Source organism: Ceratotherium simum, chromosome 9 (genome assembly GCF_057802395.1).
Source record: "Ceratotherium simum simum isolate JZ-2026a chromosome 9, ASM5780239v1, whole genome shotgun sequence".
Lineage (NCBI taxonomy): Eukaryota > Metazoa > Chordata > Mammalia > Perissodactyla > Rhinocerotidae > Ceratotherium > Ceratotherium simum.
The window spans coordinates 12,554,462-12,576,730 of record NC_141908.1 but is presented as its reverse complement, the minus strand read 5'-3'; the positions used below and the strand labels follow the sequence as shown (position 1 = coordinate 12,576,730).

The following is a 22,269-nucleotide window of genomic DNA, read 5'->3' as shown; positions in this document are numbered from 1 at the left end:
GTTCACTGGTCCCAGTGTCGCTGGGAGGCTCTTTCACGTTGTTTGAGCTTCACCAGGAGAATAAGATATCCCTTTATGGCCTGCCATCCCTCACTAAGAGCAGGGGGATGCTTCCACTTATTTCTACTACAAAAGCATTTACTTCTCTTTTATCCTTCCTATGCTGCTCTATCCTACAACCTCCTTTCCTCTTGCCCTGTCAGCCCTGCCTTTCCTCTCAAACGCCAGCCTGAACGTCAGCGCCATATGCTTCAATGTGTCCCCGCCTTCCCCATCGCTAGCTCTGACTCACCAGGCCTGCTGACGGCCTACTCTGTCAGCACCAGCAGAGCTCCCACCCTCTTACCCCTCAGTTTACTTCCTCACACCCCAGACTTGGTATTTGGTCTTTAACATCAAGAGTGTACAGCTTCTAGAATAGCATAGTCCGCAGGAAATACGGGAGCCACATATATAACTTAAAATTAGTAGATTCACATACAAGTTATTCCAAACATACTTAAACATTTTCCAATAACTAAATCAATCATGAGTTTTTAAACTTAAATTTAACTTAATTAAAATTTTGTTCCTAAGCCACACTAGTCACATTTCAAGTGCTCAATAGTCACATGTGGCTACCGGCTACCATATTGGACATCATAGTTCTAGAAAACAAACTAAACTTCAAGAACAATTGCCCCAGGGCAAATTAAGACAGATATCAAACTATCTGGAATCCAGAACAAAACGGGTGCATAAAAAAGCCCTAAATACCAAGGACTGTGGACCCTGTTCTTTGTTCATTCAACAAGCATTTACTAACTACCTTCTATGAGCACGTCATAGGCCTTATCATCAGAGAGGACACAATAGGCTGGGAGAGACACATCATATTCCATTTACAAAGTACAGAATGAATTCAATGCAAGTTGAAATTAAGCCTCAAATAGTGTAGAAGAGGCTAACTCCAGCATTCTAGTGGCGGTGCTCCAAAATCCCACTTGCAAGTCAAATATATTGCACACAAAATGCATTTCCCCATAGCGGCAGTTTTAGAGCATGGTTAGGTATTTAAGTTAGCTCCTAAAAGTTGATTAGACCCATAATAAAATTGAAATATTATAGAGTTACAATTTTAAGTCTAAAATCAGAACTATGAGTTTTGTTTTTCCAACAATATAACATTTAAACAAATACACCCAAACATGTTCTTAACGAACACACAGTCCTTAAGGCCTTCAGCATGGTTGACCAGGTTCAAAGTTCAGCCTTATTTGAGCAACTGAAAGTCAAAAAAGGGGGAATAAGCTGGAATGCTGACCTTAAAGCCAGATGCACTATGGGCCTAAGCTGATGAATGATCTTCAACCCCAAAGAGGAAACACTATTTTCAGACCTTACCCTAGGAGTCAAAATACTTGCCCTCTTATCAAGAGGTGAGATGAAGAGGAAAACAGAAGCACTGACAACAGATAGAGGATCTGGATTCCTGGGCGGGGATGAGCAATTAAGGGATGCCACAACATAAAGGGAGAGGGAGAATAGAGCAGAGTGGGTCTCAGAGCCAGCAGGGGGCCAGCCTTCTTTGACTGGGGAAGGGAAGGCAGAGGGGGTAAGACTAAGCATAAAGGGGCTGGAGGCAGGGCTAGTGCTAGGGGTACTAAGTGTATAGGGACAAGGAGAACTGAAAGGGAAGGCTCAGGATAGGATCCTCATTTGAATCTAAAGGTCATATTTAAGGGCATTTGAGAACTGAAAACTGCTGCTGCTAATGATGATGATGATAAAGGTGATGACAGATAGCACCTAAGAGTTGACATTTACCGTTTTCTACATAAGACAAACTGTTGGAACTTCTTCACATATATATTATGTAATCCTCGTTTAACGGGAAGGATCTCCATGCAGTGGAGAGCACTGAATAGAACCCTGAGGAAAGAGTCTGATAGCCAGAAAAGGAGGGGAGGGGACTTCCCAAAGAAGGAAAATAAAACACACACTTGTTGGGGCTTTAAGTTTTATCCCATATGCTCTGTCAGTTTTCATAACCACTCCCTTCTTGTTCAGTCTCAGACCAAACAACAAAGACTGGGCCTGTCTTTTTAAAACCAAGAGCCAAACTCCCACCGGAGGCTCAAACAATATTTGTAGATAATGATAAGGACATGCTTTGAGAGTCCAACAAACCCGAGTTCAAGTCCCAGTCTGAGGCTCTTAATAGTTCTTAATAGTTAATAGTTGACCATGGGCAAATTATTTTTTAACCCTTCTGAATGCTGTCTTTATCATTCTCACAAAGGAGAATGAGCTAAATAAACTATAAAAATGTCCTAAGTATCCACTTCCCCACCTCTCACAAACCCACCCTCTCTCCTTACCAGACAGCTAGAAAGAGAGCAAAATAATCCCTCTCCTAAAAAACAAAAACAAAAAATCCTTCATCAGACACCTACCCTAGGCTTAGAATTCAGCAGAACTCAGCATGATCCACCAACAGTAACTAAGATTGGTATTGACACACTTTGCCCCTTCTTATACTCCAAATTTGAGAGGAATCACAAACAAAAGCTGTGCCCTGCTCCCTTCCCTAAAGAAAGCCAAGCCAGACTCTGGCCTCAAACTGTACCAACCTCTCCTGAGGACTGGCAGAGATGTCTTGAATTTACCCAGCCATCACAGGGTGATAACAGCTACTGTCTATGACACATGCAAAAGATCCAATTTGAAACCGAGAATTTCAAAACAAAGTATTGAAATATTCTCAGCATGGTCTCGGTGAGGTGGGTGATTTACTGAATCTCTGACTCCTTTTCACTCCCAGGAACGTTTGAGTATCCATGATATTGGAAAAAATGGAGGTATGAATAATACAAACTAACAAACACCACAACATTCCCCTAAATACTCTGGCTCTGAAACATGTGACATTCACAGAGGTTGTCTCTCCAGCTCTGGGTCACCCAGAGCAGTGCAGCCTCACCTGCTCACTTGCAGCTGGGGCTTGGCTGGAAAGACCCTATCATGGTTCCCACAGCACGCAACTGTCCAGTTGCACAGGGCCCCACACTTGGTTGTTGTTGCTGTCTTGAAATTATTAATAATTAATTATTATTAACAATTCTTAACAAGGGGCCCTGCATTTTAATTTTATATTGGGGCCTGCAAATTATGTAGCTGGTCTGGTGGTGTCTGACTCAGAAGACCAGTTCAACTCACAGCAGCAACTGGTGAGTTGTGGGGGCCATCACACCTGGCTTAGGGACAGAACGAACAACTAGTTAGAAAACAGACTAGTTTTCATTCTTAGGAAGGAAGGACTTGACCCCACACTACTCCCTCAAACACAAAAACAAGTGGTGATTGCAATTCTATTTGAAAGATGGAATAAGTAAGCCAATTAAGCCTAATTTCCTTCTGGTCCTCTCTAGTACCCTGGAGGGGGAAGCCATCAGATGCTCAGTTAGGGAAATGCTAGTGGTAGTGCCGTTAGTTCCAGCCACCCAAGGAGAGTTGGGTTATGAGACAGAGTAGCACACAGCAACCACTGCCAGCATAAAGGAAGGAAGCACAAGGAGACATACTCACAACAAGGAATCAATTACCCTAAGTAGAAAACGCAGGACATAAATGAAGGTTAATATCCACGGTTAACCAAAAATTCAGTGAGGAGAAGCACTTCCTTGCATGTGTGCTTTAAGTAAAAACTGAGGATATAAGAATTATTTTTTAAAAATTAGAGATTTGTTAACAAGTAACAAACTACTTCTAAATTCTTCATTTTTCTGGTTAGGACAATTTTTCACAGGAGACGAAAACTTATTCTAACACTTAAAGTAAAACTGCTATAACTGCTTTCAATTCTTTAGTTTACCTGAACATTTTAACAAATGGTGGGAGCATGAAGGGCAGACCATCCCGAGCCTCCACAAATGCCCCAAATACCCCAACTGCCCAAGAAAGGCAGAGCCAGGGCGCCCAGTTACACCCACATTTCCAGAGAGAAATTTCAAAGATCAGGTCTCTACCACCATCAGGAAAGCTACCCACAGAAACTTGGGTAACAACACGAGAGACAAAAGTCCCTGATGCTGGAGCCCAAAACAGCCAACTCAATCAGGTAACAGTCAACCAAGCGAATCGCAATGAAGCAATTCAAATTAGCTTTTCTTTTCAATGGTTTTATAAAATAGACACTTTAGACTGGGTCCCATTCATTACCTGCCATATTCCAAAAGTGTAGCATGGATTCGAGATTCTTCATCAAGCAGCTCCTCTGCTCCCTGCTGGCGTTTGTATTTCCGACGGGGCTTGTAAACATCCTAAGAAGTGGATGAGACAGATAAGTTACTGAGTGTGAGAAGGCTCTCCTCCTGAGCTGGCTGCCGGATGCGTCCAGCCAATCAGGGAGCACGTCTTTCCCCAACACGGTGACTATGCATCTCTCTGCAGGTCAAGAGTGGGCACTCAGGGTCACTACCTTCAAGGAGTCTGCTCCTTTGAATTTGTATAGGTAGCAAATATTTCCACCCACTCTATTGTTTGCCAACTTGGTTTTAACTTGGTGGGGTTTTTTGTTCTGTGACATTTTAATATTTTATATAGTCAAAGTTATTAATCATTTTATATCTTACTTCCTATGCCACGGATTGTGAAAAAAAAAAGTTCTTGTATGTTACTTTTATAATTTATATTTAGCTTTTTAATCTACTCAGCTTTTTCTTTTTTTGGTATAGTGAAAGGTAGGGATTTGTTTTCCTGAATGGAAATTAAGAATCCCAACATCATCAGTGTAATAGTTATTCTTCCCTGACTTGAAACAGCACGCATATTTAACATGAGCCAATATTATCCTCTCCAATTGCTCCTGCTTTGTGAGTCTCTATCATGTCTCCACTGACCTTTTTCAAATTTCCTGACTATTCTTACACATTTTCTTCCAAATGAATTCTAGTATCAGCTTGTCGAGTTCATTATGAAAAACTGTTGAGTTTTGATTAGAATCACACCAAATTTATAGATTACTTTGTGGAGAACCAACATCTTTATAACATTGAATCTTGCCTTGAGAAGCAAGGTTTCTCTCTCTATGCAAATCTTTTTTATTCATTAATAAAATTTTCCAGAAAAAATACAAATTTTCCAGTCACTACATATCCAGACCTTTCCACCACCCAGAGCCACAAACCAGTCCAACAATCACAGACATATATGTTAACCCAGAATCCTTAAAAAAAAAGTCCTGAAATGGCAAAGGAGATCTCAATTCTTACATTCTAATATCAGAAAAGGAGAGTGGATACAAACCCTTCAGAGATATATATCTTTTTTATAAAAGTGTTTTGAGGTTTATCCTCAAAAAAATTTATGAAAACATAAAATGCACTATAAACTTTCAATGACTTGTTAAATTATTAGAGTGTAATTTAGGTATAAATGTGGAAGCAAATCCCGATCTATTTCATGTATGACACATTCTGAAACTATATCTTCTAAACAAAATATATGGCTTGTAGTAGGTTAACGCAGGTCTTCACCTCCAGATGACCTGGTTTGTCACTCTACCCCAAATAAATGTCCTTCTTGACTGCCAAGTGGCAGTCAAATAATACCTTAGTAATATTTGCTCAAGGCTCTGGGTGCAAATAGGCAGCTGTTTACACAACCAAGGTATTCTAGTTGTTTTCTGGATCTTTTCTTCTCCACTACCAGAGTTCACCACATCTAATCTCTACCTGGACACCAAGACAAGTGTCACTATCAAGTTTCTCCAGATAGTGGCATTTTTATTCTAATTAGAATTGTTCCCCCCTTGATAATTCTAGTTAACTTTATTATTATTTTACTTTTTATTATGAAAAGTTTCAAACATACAGAAAAACATTCTTTCTACAACACACACTATACAATCTCAACAATTTTGTGGAAAAGGAATGGAACAGGGTCTGATAAGATGTTGAAGGTTGTTATAATTTGCTGCCACAAGTATTTCCTAGTTTGCTGCTGGTGTCTACATGAATAGGAAGCTATAAATAACATAAAACAGATTTACGGGGAAATGAAAAATATAATTAACCCATATGACGTCAGTTACTGCATATGGTTTAATTTCCACTGAGCTCTACCATTGTATAGCAGCACTATGTAATTGAGCTTAACTACTATCTTCCGTAGTTACCACTGACAGAGTCAGTGACCTAAGACAGGAAACTGGATTCTTCTAAAAAAGGACTGACTCCAATACAACAGCATACTGAAACCAACAGCTACAAAGACCTTTTATTCTGCCAAACAATGACAGCGTTGGCCTTTGTGTAATTATTCCTTATACTTTAAAGCACCTTATATGCATCTCACCTTTTGCATTTTATAATTACACTATGAGGTAGAGGCAAGGCAGATGCTATCACCTCCACTTTATTATTGAAGAAGCAGAGATTAAATAATTTGTCCAGGATCTCTAGGATAGTATGAGGCCTGGCCCTACGTACCCTGACTGCCTGTCCAGGGTTTTTCCACTACACTACACTACACTAGCCTCTGATGAGCATTCTAGTCACCCACCAGCCATTTCAGCTGAGCTCTCTCACAAGACTCACTATCCAATCTGAAGCTGCCACATGGATCATCACAAGGGTTTGCTTAAGAACCTAAATGTTATAGAGGTTTCCAGGCCCACTATAAAGAACTACTGTCAAGAGGAGTAGCTGCCAAAGCAATGGGAGTCAGGAACACTGAAGTCTAGTCCCATCTCTGCCACTAACCAGCTTATGACCTTGGGAAAGGCAGTTCCCCTCAAGGGGCCTATTTCTTTATCTGTAAAATGAAGGTTGGACTCATAGATCTTGAATGATACTCCCAGTCTCTCACTTTTCATGTTCTTTTAATCTTGCAAAGATACTGATTTGGTAACATAATTCCATCAATAAAGTCTGTGATTATTAAAAAAAAAATGCTTTACACGATTGTGCTCTTAAAAAGGTATGCAAAATCAACTTATCTTTTGCCGTTAATGCAAAATCAACATCTTTTGAAAGTAATGGCTATCATTTATTGAATGCTAGGTATGTGCCAGGCATATACCGCTCTATATGCGCTGCTGGTTTGATCCTCACACCTACAAGCATAGCTATCCTTGTTTCCCTTGAGTAGATGATGAAACAGACACGGAGAGGTTAAATAGCTTGCCCGTGGTTACAAAGGTAGTAAACCATAGAGGCAGGATGACTCCAGAACTGGGACTCTTAAGCACTCTGCAGGATGTTTGATACCCCAACTTTGATCACCCTTCATGGTGGGTTCTGATCATTTGTCTCAGTAGATGCTAAAGGACACATGAGTGGGACTGAAAAATTAAGGTGAGCCTTTTGTAAAGCAGAGACTTGCACCATGAGAGTCACAGATCTCTACTCGGCAGGTTCACCTGTTGGTGCAACTCCTCTGAGTCACATCACGTGGCAGGGTGAGGAAATAGGAGAGCACAGCACCACGGCAGTGTCTGCGGCAAAGCCCTGATCACTACCCCTCACAACTCCTCCATGAACTAACGGAGAAGGCAGTGCAACAGTCACTACCAAATGGCCATTCTACATTCCAGAACTCCAGTGGGCCAGAGCACACCCAGCTCGGCAGGAAGCCACATTCCCCAGTTGCCTCTATTGACCTTACTTAACAGCTCATTCTCACAGGGCTCAACAGCCCAAACCCAACTCTAACAGACACACCTCAGTCCACAAGCCCCACAGACAAACTCTGGGTTCCACCTAAAGGGGCTTCACAAATGTTGCCACCACCAAGGGCAAAGTCCTGAAAGATCCCATAAGAAAAAGTTATTATAACTGACACAAACACGTTTGTTTGTTTTTTCATTCTCACATTAATAAAACAACAACAAACAAAACAAAGCCCCTGGGGACTGCGTGAAGGAAATGCTGAGACATGGATGGATGGTCATCATTTCTGTAGACAAGAACGTGTCTATAGATAAGAAAGCTGGGGAGGCAGAGTTTTCTCCAGAGACACCTCAAACCTTATTTCTTTTCTATTCTCTTTTACATGAGCTCTGCAGGCATGTCTTATGCTCTTTGAGGTCCAGTGCAAGTCCCTCTTTAGGTCTCCTTGAGTCTGTACCAAACAGTGTAACTTGGTAAACAAGAATAAGGTCATTGTGTTATATAAAGGAGCCACAGATGGCTTCTGTATGTTGGCTCCTAGGTTTACTTCTTCACAGCAGTCTGAGACCCGTTGGCTCAAAAGCCCACCAGTGCCAAAGTCAAATTTTTACACATCCAATTATTTTAAACATGGCCCAAAAAAGCAGACTTTTTAGCCATTTACAGTCTGTGTACGTTGGCTATTCTGTGAAACTGCACCCAGCATTTGCTAACCAGGTAGGATAAGTCCTGGGGCTATAAAGAACCCAAGCCTTCAGACATCTCTGACCAGAGACTTCCCACTGGGCTGCTGAGCAACACCACCTAGACACTGAAACCTCCTCTGTGACACTCCCGGGGGGTGTCCTTGCTCTCTTCCCCTTCTGGATGGCAGCCCCTGTGCTTAAGCCTCTGGATGGCCACATGCTGTGAGGGACTCCCCCACCCTGCATGCAAACCTGTCAAAGCTTGTGTGTGCTACTGCCACCTCGAGGTCACATCTTTTTCCTTGATGAGTCCCCAAATCTCCTGAACCCCTTACTGGAATGTCACTGCTTTTACCTCACATCCTAGAATGAGGTCTAGCACACAGTGAGTGCTTGATTAATATTACTGAATGAATACATGGAGTCAGACAGTCAAGGTTTTAGTCCTTGCTCCATTACTTACTACCTGTCTGATTTAGGGCAAGTTACTCTAACCTCTGGTTTTCCATCTGTAAAACAGGTATAAGTAGCATTGTGAGGATTAATCAATCAATATATTTAACAGTATCTGACACACAGTAAGGGATAAGATATATATTTTTTGCATATTTTTATCATACATTTGCTGGGTGAAAAGGCCCTCCTCACAGAATTCCCTATGGAAGAATACATTGGAGTAGTAATTTTAAATGACATGGTCTTGTGGGAGATCAAAATTGGCCACTCTGAAATATATCTCTTTACCTTGATTGTTTTCTCTGACGGACATTTGACCTCCCCTACTAACTGCCTAAAGAATTTAACATAGAAGACCTGTTCCAGGAAGGAGTTACTATCTGATGGCTGTAATATAATGTAAAATAGATGTTACAATAGGAAAGGCACCAACGGGCCCCTCTTATCAAAAATTCTGTCTCTTCCTGGCCACATTCTCTAGGTGGCCCTGCTAGGAGTTGCCAAACATTTACATTTATAAGGGAAATCTCCATTTGTAAAGGTATCTATCTCCCTGTCTGTACCGGGAAGAGGGGGGATGACCTCATCTCTAAAAACTTATCAATGTGGAAGGTAAGGCCTTAAATCTGCATAATAACCTTACTCTTGTTTACTGTGCTTTTCTGGTAATCTCCTGTAACTGACTCCCCCCACCCCCAACATCCTCCTTTGTCTTTAGCTGAAGATAGTATTTAAGATGAGAATCTCTGCTATTGTGTTGAAAAACTCAGTTTCCCTGGTTGCTCCCATGTATACATGTTATTAAACTTGGTACTATTTTCTCCTGCTAACCTGTCTTTTAATTATTTGGCCAGCCAGAAGAACCTGAAGGGAAAGGGCGAAGGGGGATCTCCCTCTTCCCTGACAGTCTCTTAGCTGATCCAGTAAGTTCAGCAATGCATTTCCTTTCAACTGGACTGGAAGCTCTAACAAGTCTTTTTTTGTTGTTTTTTCCTGTCCCCTCTATTCTCATACAAAATTCTAAACATTACCAAAAAACTGCTCAATAAATAGTAAATGAATATTTTTTTGGGGTTTTGGGTAAAAATTCAAAAGTATTCTTTACTCAAGGTTAAGAGTGGGTAACAGATCTCACCGCACAGGACAGATATTTCATGAATATGGAAGGCTGACAGCTCATAAAAGCAGGAAGTAAGCTGTACAGCAGCACACTAAGTGAGACCAAGGAGTGATTATTATTATGATGCAAAAGTGGAAGGTGGTAAGGAGAGGCTTGCCCTAAGTGGCAACAATTTCATTTTCTTATGGCCTTTGAAACTACTACCTCCTATCATGCAAGCCTTCATACAAAGCAGATAGCTATTCTGTAAAAAGGAGGTATGGAGAAGTCAAGAAAGTAATGTGAAAAATAATACACAGAAACCTCATTTAAAATGGAGTCAGGGGGCCAGAAGAGGAAGCTCTCACATCCTACAATGGTGGCAGAGCACAAGTGGAAGAAGAAAGACTTCCTCTTCTTGCCCAGCAAGAGTTCAGCCAATGAGAGACTATCACAACTCAGCCAATGAAAAGCCACTACATTTCAAACTCTCAATTCCTCCAGTGAACTCTCTGTTTACAGTAGCCCTCCCCACTTCCTCTTTCCCTCTATGAGTTTCTCTCCTCCCCTTGTTGCTTGGAAACTGCAAGTGGCTCGCCATGGTTGTAGATCCCAAATTGCAATGCTTTGTTCATCCCAAATAAACTTACTTTTGCTGGAGAAATAACTGGCTGTCTATTTGTTTAAGGTCAACATTTGGTGGCCTGTATGGGGATCCAGAGAAGACCCCTGACAACTCTGAGGGTGGTGGGCAAAAAGGAGTTGGCGCCCACTGAGCTCACTGTCTTTCTCATTGACCCTGGAGTTTGAGGGTAAGTCTTTCTCCCGGATCTGCGCTTCTGCTCTCTTTGTGTTTTGAAGCTCTCTCAGCCTCTATTCGGGATCTATTTTAAGGCTTCATCCTTTTCTGGTTAAGGCCTTGTTTTGTCTGTGAGTACTCAGTGGGCACTTTGACCTGACTCTTCTGAATCAGCCTGTTCCACTGAAACTGCACTGTTCAGCCTTTGGTCCAATTCCTCTGGAATCAGACTGTTTCACTGGAACTGCGCTGTTCAGCTTTCAGTCCTATTCCTTTGGAACTGGGCTGTTCTACTGGAACTGTGCTGTTTAGCCTTCAGCCTAACTCCCTCAGGATTAGAACTGTGCTGGTATTAAGCCTGCAGGCTGTTTGAGCTGTTCAAGCTGTGTAAGGGGCAAGCTGTTTAGGCTGTTTGAATATTATTCTTTTACTCTAGAGAAAAATCTTTGGGAAACAGAATCCCAGTTATCTAAATATTTTAAGGCCCTCTCACCCTACAGGGACCCTGGCTGATTTCATGTTTAAAAACTGTAGTCCTCACTCATGCACACTTCTAACTAAATGGACCAACTTAACCAAAGGTAATTCAGAACACCAATGGTCATTATAGGGAACTTTTGAACTCCCCAAACTTACTTTTCTTAAAACCAAATTGGACAACTACAGCTCCGTAATTTCTAAAACTGAACAGACTATTTCGAATGGTATTTTGAGGCTTCCAAACATTATCAGAAGTCTAAAATTGTCTCTTTGCAAAATAAAAATTTAAGATTAATTGAGGCAAACAAATGACTAAAGAAAAATTAAATGGCTTCCTAAACTTCCTGTTCCTCTTCCCTGGTTTCTTTGTCTCAGGCTCTGCCAAGAGCCAAGGGTAGAGATTTGTCCAGGACCTCCAAGCAATAAACAACACATCTTGACACCTTCTTGTTCCTAATCCTCATATGCTACTAACATCCATTCTCAGTGGAAATAAATTCTTTACTATAACTGATTTATGCAATGCATTCTTTAGTATTCTAGTTGATGAAGCTAGCCGATACCTTTTTGCCTTTAGTTGGGAAGGAAAACAACTCACCTGTAGAGAAATACCTCAGGATTTTACTGAGAGTCCTTCTTATTTCTCACAAATCCTGAAGGTTGATCTGGATGATATAAAGTTCCCTAGGGATTCCACTTTGCTGCAATATGTGGACCATTTGCTTCTTTGTTCTTCCTCCCTAGCCTACTCATGGGAAGAGAGCATCCACTTGCTACAGCTTTTAGCCTTAAAGGGACACAGGTCGCTAAAGAAAAATTGTAGTTTGCTCAAACTCAGGTTCAATATGTAGGGCATCTGATACCAGAACAAGGGCTATACCTAGATCCAGATAGCCTTCATAGTGTCCTAAGTTTCCAAAACCCAAAACTAAGCACCAACTGCAAGGTTTTCTTGGGTTAGCTGGCTACCGACAAAACTGGATTCCAAATCTCTCTCTTATGGTCAAACCTCTGTATGTTTTATTAAAGAACAACCCCAACCCAGTTTTATGGGAAAAATAGGATGACATAGCCTTTAAGGCCTGAAAGGAGAGTTTAATGAACCCACCTGCCCTTGGACATCCCAGTTACCGGATTCCCTTTTTCCTTTTTGTATTTGAAAAAAAGGGAATGCCATTGGGGTATTCACCCAAAAACACAGAGATAACCATTGACCCACAGGGTATTACAGCCAGCAAGTGGACCCTGTGCCCTTGCCTTAGAACCATTACTGCCCCTGCCCTTTTGGTCAAGGCCACCAAGAAAACCATGGGATCCTCTTTAACCATCTTTGAACCTCATGCAATAGAAGCCCTCCTGAATTCTCACTACACTCAACTCAGCCAGCCGCCTCTCCTCCTATGAAATCTTTTCGTTAAGGGCTCCTCACATAACTCTATCACATTGTAATAAACTTAACCCTGTTACTCTTCTCCTCTCCATTACCAACAAAGCCCCTCATAACTATTTAACACTAATGGATCACCTCCTGACCCCTCATGATGATCTGCAGGAAACTCCTTTGAGTAACATCAACTTCTCACGGTTCACTGATGGTTATTTATTTATTTTTTTGCTGAGGAAGATTTGCTCTGAGCTATCATCTGTTGCCAGTCTTCCTCTTTTTGTATGTGAGCCGCCACCACAGCATGGCCACTGACAGACGAGTGGTGTAGGTCTGTGCCTGGGAGCCAAACACACCAAAGCAGAGTGCGTTAAACTTAACCACTAGGCCATCAGGGCTGGCCCAGATGGTTCTTATTTAAAAGGTGACAATGGCAAATACTGTGCTGGGTATGTTATTGCAACTCCTTTTAATATTGTTCAGGCAGCACCTTTACCTATGGCTACTTCAGCCCAACACGCCTAATTATATGCTCTTATACAGGCTTGTACTTTCGCCAAGGGAAAAACTGCCAACATTTATGCTAATTATAGATACACTTTCAGAGTAGCTTATGATTTTGGAATGTTGTGGAAGAAACGTGACTTCCTTACTTCCAGTGGAAATAAAATTAAAAATGGTTCCTACATTCAGGAATTATTAGGTGTTACACTTTTACCTGCTGCTTTAGCTATTATTAAGATACGAGGGCATTCTAAACTTGACTCTCTGGAAGCTAAGGAAAATCACCTTGCTGACACTTCTGCAAGGAATGCTACCCTTAAAGGAACCAACAGCAGCCAAGCCTCTGTCATGGTCCAAAGGGATATTCCCCCAAATGATAACTTAGAAAAACGGGCTACAGAAGCCCAACAATTAGCTTCAGAAAAGAAAAAAAAAGAGTGGAAATTCAACAATTGTTGGTTTGATAAGAAGAGAAAACTCTGGTTCGAACCAAATACCAACCCAGTCGTACTGCAGACTCTAGAATTCCCTCTCCTAACCACTGTACCTGCTTTAACCATTGGTCTACTGACAAAATGATAGCATCCATGAATCAATATTGGTGAAGAAACATTAACCACGAAAAGTACCTACCTCACTTGTCCAAAATACAAACCAAGGCAGCCCGTTTGTACCGCTCCTGGACATTTTAAACTGCCTAACAGACCATTCGAGGTTTGGCAAATGCATTTCATACCACTTCCCCTGTCTCATGGATATAAATACATTTTAGTCATGGTCTATGTGTTTTCTCACTGGACTAAAGCCTTCCTTTGCAGAGAGGCTACTGCCTCTTTTGTGGCTAAAGTCCTTTTGGAAAAGATTATCCCTACCTGGGGAACTCCTCTTGAACTTGATAGTGATTGAGGAACCCATTTTACTGGTCAGGTACTCTTGACAAGTCCGTGCTATCTGGCTGGTTTTATAACACTTTCCCTGCACTTACCACCCTCAATCCTCAGGTTTAGTGGAATGCATTAATGGCATTATTAAGACTCAACCAGAAAAATTCATAGAAACCCTCCAAATACCTTGGCCAAAAGCATTGCTGTTGGTCCTTCTAAATCTCAGATCCATCCCTTTTGGAACTCATAAACTCTCACCCTTTGAGACAGTCACAGAACACCCAATGCACTTGGCTCCTGCCTCTTTTGACCTACAGCTGATAAAAGGAGATATACTTCAATGTTGTAAAGTTCTAACTGATTCTATCAAAACTAACCATGTTCTGGTAGAGCAATCTTTTTACAGTGTGCTCCAGGGAGACAAAGACCTTAAGTATTACACCTTGCAACCTGGAGATTTTGTCTATTAGAAAAGACACCTCCAGAAGGACTCTCTTCAACCTCGCTGGAAAGGCCCGTATCAGGTACTGCTAACTAACCATGTGCCACAAAACTCCAGGGAATAGATTCTTGGATTCACACGACACATCTAAAGAAAGCACCAAACCCTGACTGGACCTGCACATCGTCTGGTGACCTAAAAGTAAAGATTTCCCAGAATTGAAGAAGACGACATCTCATGAGACAGCTTTCCTAAGATGTCCAAACCCAGCCTGTTGGAAGTTTGTCTGCCAAACCTTTGATGATGACGCAATGCTTCAGATGATCTCCAATGCCTATGAACTTGATAACATATGGACTTTAGAAAAAAAAATTCTGAGAGTTCTCCTTCCTACCCCTCCTTATTACTTGAATGTGACCTCACCAGGTTTCCAATCTGTGCACTTTTCCTCTGATGTGGAACATGACACCCAGGAAAAGTCCTTCTCAGCATCTAGGAATAAAGGGCTAATAAAATCAGAAAAACCTCTCAATCAGTGATGCTTTCAGAGGAAGATCTTGATCAAAAGGGGAAAATGTGAAAATTAATAAACAGAAACCTCATTTAAAATGGAGTGAGGAGGCCAGAAGGGGAAGCTCTCATGCCCTACAATGATGGCAGAGCCCAGCTGGAAGAAGAAAGACTTCCTCTTCTTGCTCAGCAAGAATTCAGCCAATGAGACTGTCACAACTTAACCAATGAAAAGCCACTATATTTCAACTCTCAATTCCTCCAAAGGGCTCTGTTTACAATAGCCCTCCCCACCTCCTCTTCCTCTCTATAAAAGAGTTTCTCCTCCCCTTGTTGCTTCCACCTTGTAAGCGGCTCACCATGGTTGCAGATCCCAAATTGCAATTCTTTGTTGATCCTGAATAAACCCATTTTTGCTGGAGAAATAACTGGCTGTCTATTTGTTTAAGGTCAACACTAACATATTTCAAAGAAAAAAGCAGAAGTCCTGGGAATAATCCCCGGGAGAAAGAAAAATGAGGCCTAGACAAGCAGAACATCCAAAGGTGATGAGCTCAAAAGTAAAGTTCACAACAGCTTTTCCGCCTGGCAATCTGGCAAGAGGTACTAAGAGCTTTAGGCATAACCTTTGACCCACTTCCACTTCATGAATTGTATCCTAAGTAAATAATTAAAGATAAAAGAAAAAATTTAACTATGAGGACGTCCTGCACAATGGCCAAAAGGGGAAAAAAAAGATACAAACTAAGCTAGTTAATTAGTACCACACAATAAACGATCTACAGCCACTGAAAATGCTATGGAGGTATATTTATTGACATGGGACGATCTCCTCAATTATATTGTTAAGCAAAATGAGGAAACAACAGAACAGAATACACAGTATAATACCATTTTGGGGGGTCTCTAATTCTCCATCTTGTTGGCCATAACTCTGTATTTCCTACTTGGAATATAAGTGATTATTCCTGGCTGGTGGTATCATTGGTGATGTAGTCTTTGTATTGTTTCTCCAATTCCTAATATTTTATTATTACTAGAGTACTAGTACTAAAGAAAAACAAGCTTTTTTAAAACAAAAAATCATGCATCAAAAAAATGGCTGGGCTACATAACCAAGGACGAATGCAAAGACTGGAACAGTCCTATAAGGATGGCTAAAGACAAGAACAAGCTAAATATTTTGAAAAATATTAAAATGTTTAATATTTATTTTTTAAAAAGAGGTCATATCTGAGGTAGAATAAGTAAAAGCCTACTGGTTGAGGGACAATGGTAATGAGGCACATGCTAATAGATGAAAAAAGAGGACAGCAAGACAATCTCCACTTGGCATCTATTCTCCAGCTGGACAAAGGGTCTTCAAATGGGAAAAGTCACAGTAAATGCCCCCATAAGGAACTGAAGGTGTGCTGGGAGAGCACCCAACCACTTTGGATGTGTCTGAGTCTCCGGGACCCAGATGAATAATATCCCAGAGTCCTGAAATGTCAGGAACATTACTGCAAAATTGGGGCCAGCAACATGTGAGAAATCAGAGACCATGTGAGGAGGGAGAAAACTGGACAAGCACCAACACCTATTGTGTTTGAGGAGTCAGATGTAAAATCAAATTCTGGCTGCCTCTTCCTAGCTCTGCAACTATGTAGGGATTTTATTAACTTTCTAAGCTTCAACTTCCTGATGTACAAAATGAAAATAATAATATATAACTCCCTGAGTGCTGGTGAGGAGTTAATGAGGTAATGTATAAAAAATGCTTAATTAGGTGCCAAGCATATAGGAGGCACTCAGTCAATACATGGCAGCTACATACATATTTTAATAGAGGCTGGGTCTAGAAACTAGGCACCTATATGTTTGGCCATATTTTAATCCTTAATTTACCATTCACAATTTAAATTTGAGATTCTAGATTTGTCAGTAAAGAGCAGGTAAGAAACAATGATGAGGCATCTGAAGGGCAGAACTAGGAACAGGCTAGAAGGAGAAGAAAACACCCTTCAGAACCTGAGACTTGCGAAGAGCCACAACCCCTGGTCATGTAGGAAAGATTTCACTACCTTTACTAAGGGAGGGATTTTCCTTGGGGAGAGTGACAACAAATAAAAAACAGCAAGCTATTCCATTTCTTACACTGATTCACAAGAATAAGCCAGGGACATGCACTGCAGCCCTGGAGTCTTCTGCAAGCTTCTGGCACTCTTATTTCAAGGCTACAAGAAAGCACTTGCAGAAGTGGTGGTTGGGAGGGATGGAAGTTAACAGCAATGGAGACCAGCTAAGAAACCTAAGAAGACAGCATATGGAAGTGAGCAGTATTTTCAGTAGACAGGGAAAGAAGAAAACAAACAAAACCCGAAGGCCAGCTCTGGCCCTCCATAAAAATTCTTTATCATGCCTGCTACAAACGTACTGACGGCCAATTGAGGAGTAAGTTCACACGTGAAAACAGAAATAAACCAAGAATTTGAACTATCATCAAAGAGACTTGCAAATTTTTTTCCATTTTCCTTTATCTTGATATTATTTTCTAATTAGCTGCAAACAGTGTTTTATCTAGAAGCTCACAGCATAGTGGTTACAAGACTGGGTTTGCATCCAGTCTCCACCATCACCAGTGTGCCCTTGGACAACTGACATAACCTATCTGTGCCTTAGTTTCCTCATCTGCAAAAAAATACTACTACTTCATAGGTTTGTTGTGAGGACTAGATGAGTTATATATAAATGCTTAGAACAATGTCTGGGCACTAGGTTTTTGTCATTATCTCCTTAAATTCTATGCAGTCACATTATGAAGCAGAAGAGGATTTTCTTTAAAAATTCCATTACAAATGAGAAGAAGAAATAATGTGTCTCTAGAAGCCTGAAATGTTTAATGGGTATAGAGATGCCAGGCCCAGTTTCATTGACAGGATGATTGACAGCTACGCTAGCCTTTTATTCTCGGTGAGAAGGCCGAGAACTGTAATGTTTTCTCACTCTCTACCCAGAGCTCAGAGTGAGATTTACTCAGAAAGACATTCAATTAAGCATTAAAAAAAGTTTTTTATTTACTGTTTTCAAATAGGTAATACATAGACTTACTATAAAATTCAAATACTACAAGGTTTATAGGGAAAAGAGAATTTCCCTTCCTCTCCTGCCCAGCTCCCCAGATCCCTGTATGAGAGGTAATGCTGTCATCTGGTTCTCGTATCTTTCCAGAAATGAAGTATCATTTAAAAGAAGGCAAAGCAACAGCATATCCAATCAATCGGTTATTATTTGTCATGACAAATGCTGTTAGGAGGAATCTTTAATAGCATACAAAAGACTATATTGGTAAGTGAAAAAAACTACAAAATTATATTTAAAGTATGATTCTATAAAAATGCACATTAAAAATATGGAAGAAATATGTCCAAGCATCAGAAGTGGCTGCTTCTGTGTTGTGAAATTAAGGTTGAGTTTCCTCCCTTGTATCTATTAACCCTTTTTTTTAAAAAAAAAAAAAAAACACTTTAAGGATGTTCTAAACTGAACATTTAATTCATAACTAGGAAAAAAATTACTCTGCTGTCATATCATGTCCTCTTATTTTTATTTAATACTACCATCAAACTTAAAACAGTATCTGGCTTCAGAGTGTAACTATCTTAAAGGCTTTCCAATCCTCCCATTTCCAAAATGAAATTGAGGAAACAATACATATTACAACTATGAAGTGAAAAAGACTTTTTTGTTTTAAACAAGCACTTTATGTCTTTTATCATCAAACGATTGTTACTCTTTTCAGACTAACCACCTTGGGAGACTACACACAAAGTAAAAAACATGCAAAGTAACATTATACATTATTTTTGGAAGAAAGAGAATTTACATCTTGGCATTGAGGCTCCATTCCCATCAGCTCAGGCAGGAAGGCTGGGGGGGTCGGGGTGGGGGTGGGCTGACAAGGTTCTGCTGGGCCCTGGCTCAGAGTGTTCCGAAAGAGTCCAAAGCTCTCCTCTCTACCTCTTGTGCTGGAGAAGTGGGCACATGCATACAGATTCCCAGTGGTTAAGACACACCGCGTATGGTGACAAAGGCCATCTCAGAGTTTCCCACACAAAGCTCAGAAGCTACTCTGCTCCTCCAAAGCAACCACAGAGGTGGTAACCTCAATTTACCATCTCCAGGTCCTCATGTCCTCTCTAGAGCTATTCAAAGTTTACACCTGCCACTGGGACAAACGAGGAAGGGCTTTGAGTTTGGAATTCTTCTCCCTTGAAACTGAAACTAAGAAAAACACTGGGCAGTGGCCGTGGCAAGTTGAACCCATGAATGCTGGGTCTGGATACTGGGCACGTAAGGCAGGGCTTTCCTCACACACACACACACACACCTAGGTCAGTGCCTGGGCAATCCCAGCAGATGGACACCTCAGGGAGCAGGGAGTGTGTGATTAAATCAAAGGGCAATTTGGAGGCTGTGAGCCTATGTTCTTCTCTTACACAGGAACACGGACAAGAGAACTTACTGAGAGATCAACAACTGTCTTGATGGCCTTTTCTTTTCTCTTTATGAAGTCATCATCCTGCAAGACAAAACAAGGAATAAACAAATCCCATGTGAAGACTGAAACTCACTGGACTGCTGAGAAATCTGCCTTATAAATTGACTTCCCATCACTACCTTGCCTGAAGAAGTCTCCATTTTCTAACAAATTGGAATATATTCTGCAAGGGAAAAAGCTAGGGCCTCTGCAGATGGCTCCAAAACAGAGCCCTACAGCCACCGAGTGTAGTGGTGAAGACAAGCGCTCTCATTTCAAATCCTTATAAGCTCTGAAACCTCAGACAAGTTACCTAGTCCCTAAGCCTCAGTTTCTCCATCTGTAAACGGGGACAAAAACACCTATCTCAGGGGGCAGTCATGAGGATTAAAGAGTAGCAGGCATGTGATGTGCTGGGACTGGAATGTAGTAAGCATTCGATAGCCATTAGCTATTATTGTTGTTGTGCTTATTATTTAACTGTTACTATAAGAATGTTCCAGGCAGGTGGTCTCTTGAAAACCTTTATATGACTGTACAAAAATATTTTCATGTTTTGTAATTTAATAAAAGTTCTGGATCAAGTAAAAAAATTGAGAGAAAAGGACAAAATCGTAGGGCTTTCCACTCAATGCCCATTTAAAGAGAGAGTTCTAGTGACCAAGGAGGCCCAGTTTCAATGCCGACCAGGTAGAGGCAGAGACGCCAAGACCAGGTAGGGCAGCGATGCCACACAGGGTGGTGGGAGTGCAGGGAGCCTGAGCTTACTCTGCTCCTTCCTGCTCCTTCTAAGTGTGCACCCATGTTCTCAGTTGGACAAGAAAAGAAAAGCAGACTACCGACCTCAGGGAGACTGTAGGTTTTCTGGAACTGGGATATAGAGTAGGAGCGGATATAGTCACCCATCTCTTCTTTTGTTTCTATAGCTCGCTTCACCAGCCACTGCAGAAGAAAGTTAGGAAGCATGAGTTGATGGGATGAAATACCACTGTGGTAAAGGCCAACTCAGAGATGGCACCACTCATGGACCCAAACCACTGTACTTGAACTGAGCAGGTGATGAGAAACTATCTACACACACTGTCCCACAAGAAAAGCAACCGGCTGGGCGTCTGAGATGCTAAGATCCAGTGGGACTGAGAGCTGAGTAGCTGTGCAGGAGCTTTAGAGCTTCACTTCAGATCCTCAGGCCTCAGTTTCCCTCTGTGTAAAGTGGAGGTGAGAATATCAGTTCCTTCCACCTCAAAGAGCTACTGTGGGAGCAAATAAAACCACAAGTACTAGAGTGCTTTGTAAATACCTGAAGCATAAGGCACATACAGCCATCCCCACAACCACCTGGTTCTAGCGGCAGATTTTAACATAACTCTGTTTCCTGTGCTGCTTGCACCACAGACCAGAGAAAGGGGAAGCACCACAGAGAACACCTAGTATAACCCTCACTTGACAGGTGAAAAAAATCCCCAAAATATTCAGATTTGAGAACAGGGTGTACTGAGTACACAGCCCTAGGCTTCAGGTTAGCTTGGCACTCGCAACCTTCTCTCTCTTAATCCGCGCAGTGTTATATGGTAGTTGGTACTGGCCGTGTTTCACAGAACCTGAAACTGTGATTTGCCCATCGATCCACAGCTCGCAAGCCACAAAGCTGGGAGTCACAACTTCCACACCGGAAGACTGAACACAGGGTTTTTATTAAATGTTTCTGAGCTCTTCAGGGCTGACGTGCAAAAGGAGCTGTTCTGCATTTCTCCCTACTTAAAACTCCAGTTAATTATAACACACACATACACACACCGTCACCCCATAACCTGTGGAAGATTCAGGTGCTCTGAGGGTAAGAACGCAAAGTGAAAAAAGAGCCTTTGCTCTCCTCCCTGGCTCTTCATTCATTCTCTTTATTACTGAAGAACATTATGGACGGGCATGCCATCTTTTAGGGCTGCCACTCTCTCTCCAGAGAGCGCTACTACATCTCAAAAGCAGTTTTCCGACAGTAGTTGCGTTTCCCTGAGAGCACAGCCACACTTGGCAAGATTTAGCTCCGTAGGAAGGTAGACACATGGCACATTGCACGGTGCTCCCGCAGGGACGGGAAGAAATCACGGAGGGCACTCAGCTCAAGGAAAGGACACGTTTAGGAAACAGCTGCCCAGGATAGGGGTGGTTGCAAATAACTATATAAGGAGTATTCTTTTGTTGTTAGTATCTTTCATTTATTCCCATTGCTCCACTCCACCCCACCTCCAAACCATGACCTCAGGCACTGCCTAAAATCCAGAAGCAGGGGCAGAAGATCAGATCACACTCAGAACTACTCAGCCCCTGACCTGCACCCCGACCCCAGCACCATGGCCCAAGACAACTAAGGAGGGCTGACTCTTGCTCAGCTCAATCTGTCTCTGCTTTGCTTTGGATCAGGAGTTCATGTCTGGCCTTTCATACTTGTTTCCTTTTCTGTTAACCAAATCTACCCAGAATTATTACTTGGCTGGATCCTGGAGAGGGTGATCAGATGAGGAAAGTAAAGCATGTTGAGTCCTAGGATTCTCACAGAGAATCGATCACTGTTTCGGAGCAACCAGCATAAAGGGCTATGGAGGGAACCTCTTAGAGAGCCAAGCTCTGCCACACGTCCCTAGCATTGGAGAAAAATAGCTACCCTCACAGGATACAAATGTCCCACATGGGAGAAAACGCTGTGACCTAGAACTACCAGTGGCTGGAAGTTAGATCTGTTTTTCTCTTGGTGGGCATTCAGAGAGTGTTACTACAGCTTTGCTAAATGGTGTGAACATGGGTGGTAAGCCTTTAGAAGCACACAAGACAACTAGTTCGATGGTTCCCAACTGCT

At 41.6% G+C, this 22,269-nt stretch overlaps 1 protein-coding gene across 1 annotated transcript in view; it reads right to left on the bottom strand.

Moving 5' to 3' along the window:
* CCDC93 (CCC complex scaffolding subunit CCDC93) overlaps positions 1–22,269 on the bottom strand; it is a 105,908-nt gene that overhangs the window by 66,997 nt on the left and 16,642 nt on the right. Inside the window, exons 5-7 of the mRNA XM_004423890.3 lie at positions 20,259–20,357; positions 19,401–19,457; positions 4,201–4,301 (exon numbers count right to left, since the gene is read on the bottom strand). Coding sequence (XP_004423947.1) covers positions 4,201–4,301; positions 19,401–19,457; positions 20,259–20,357 — 257 coding nt within the window. The remainder of the gene's footprint in view (positions 1–4,200; positions 4,302–19,400; positions 19,458–20,258; positions 20,358–22,269) is intronic.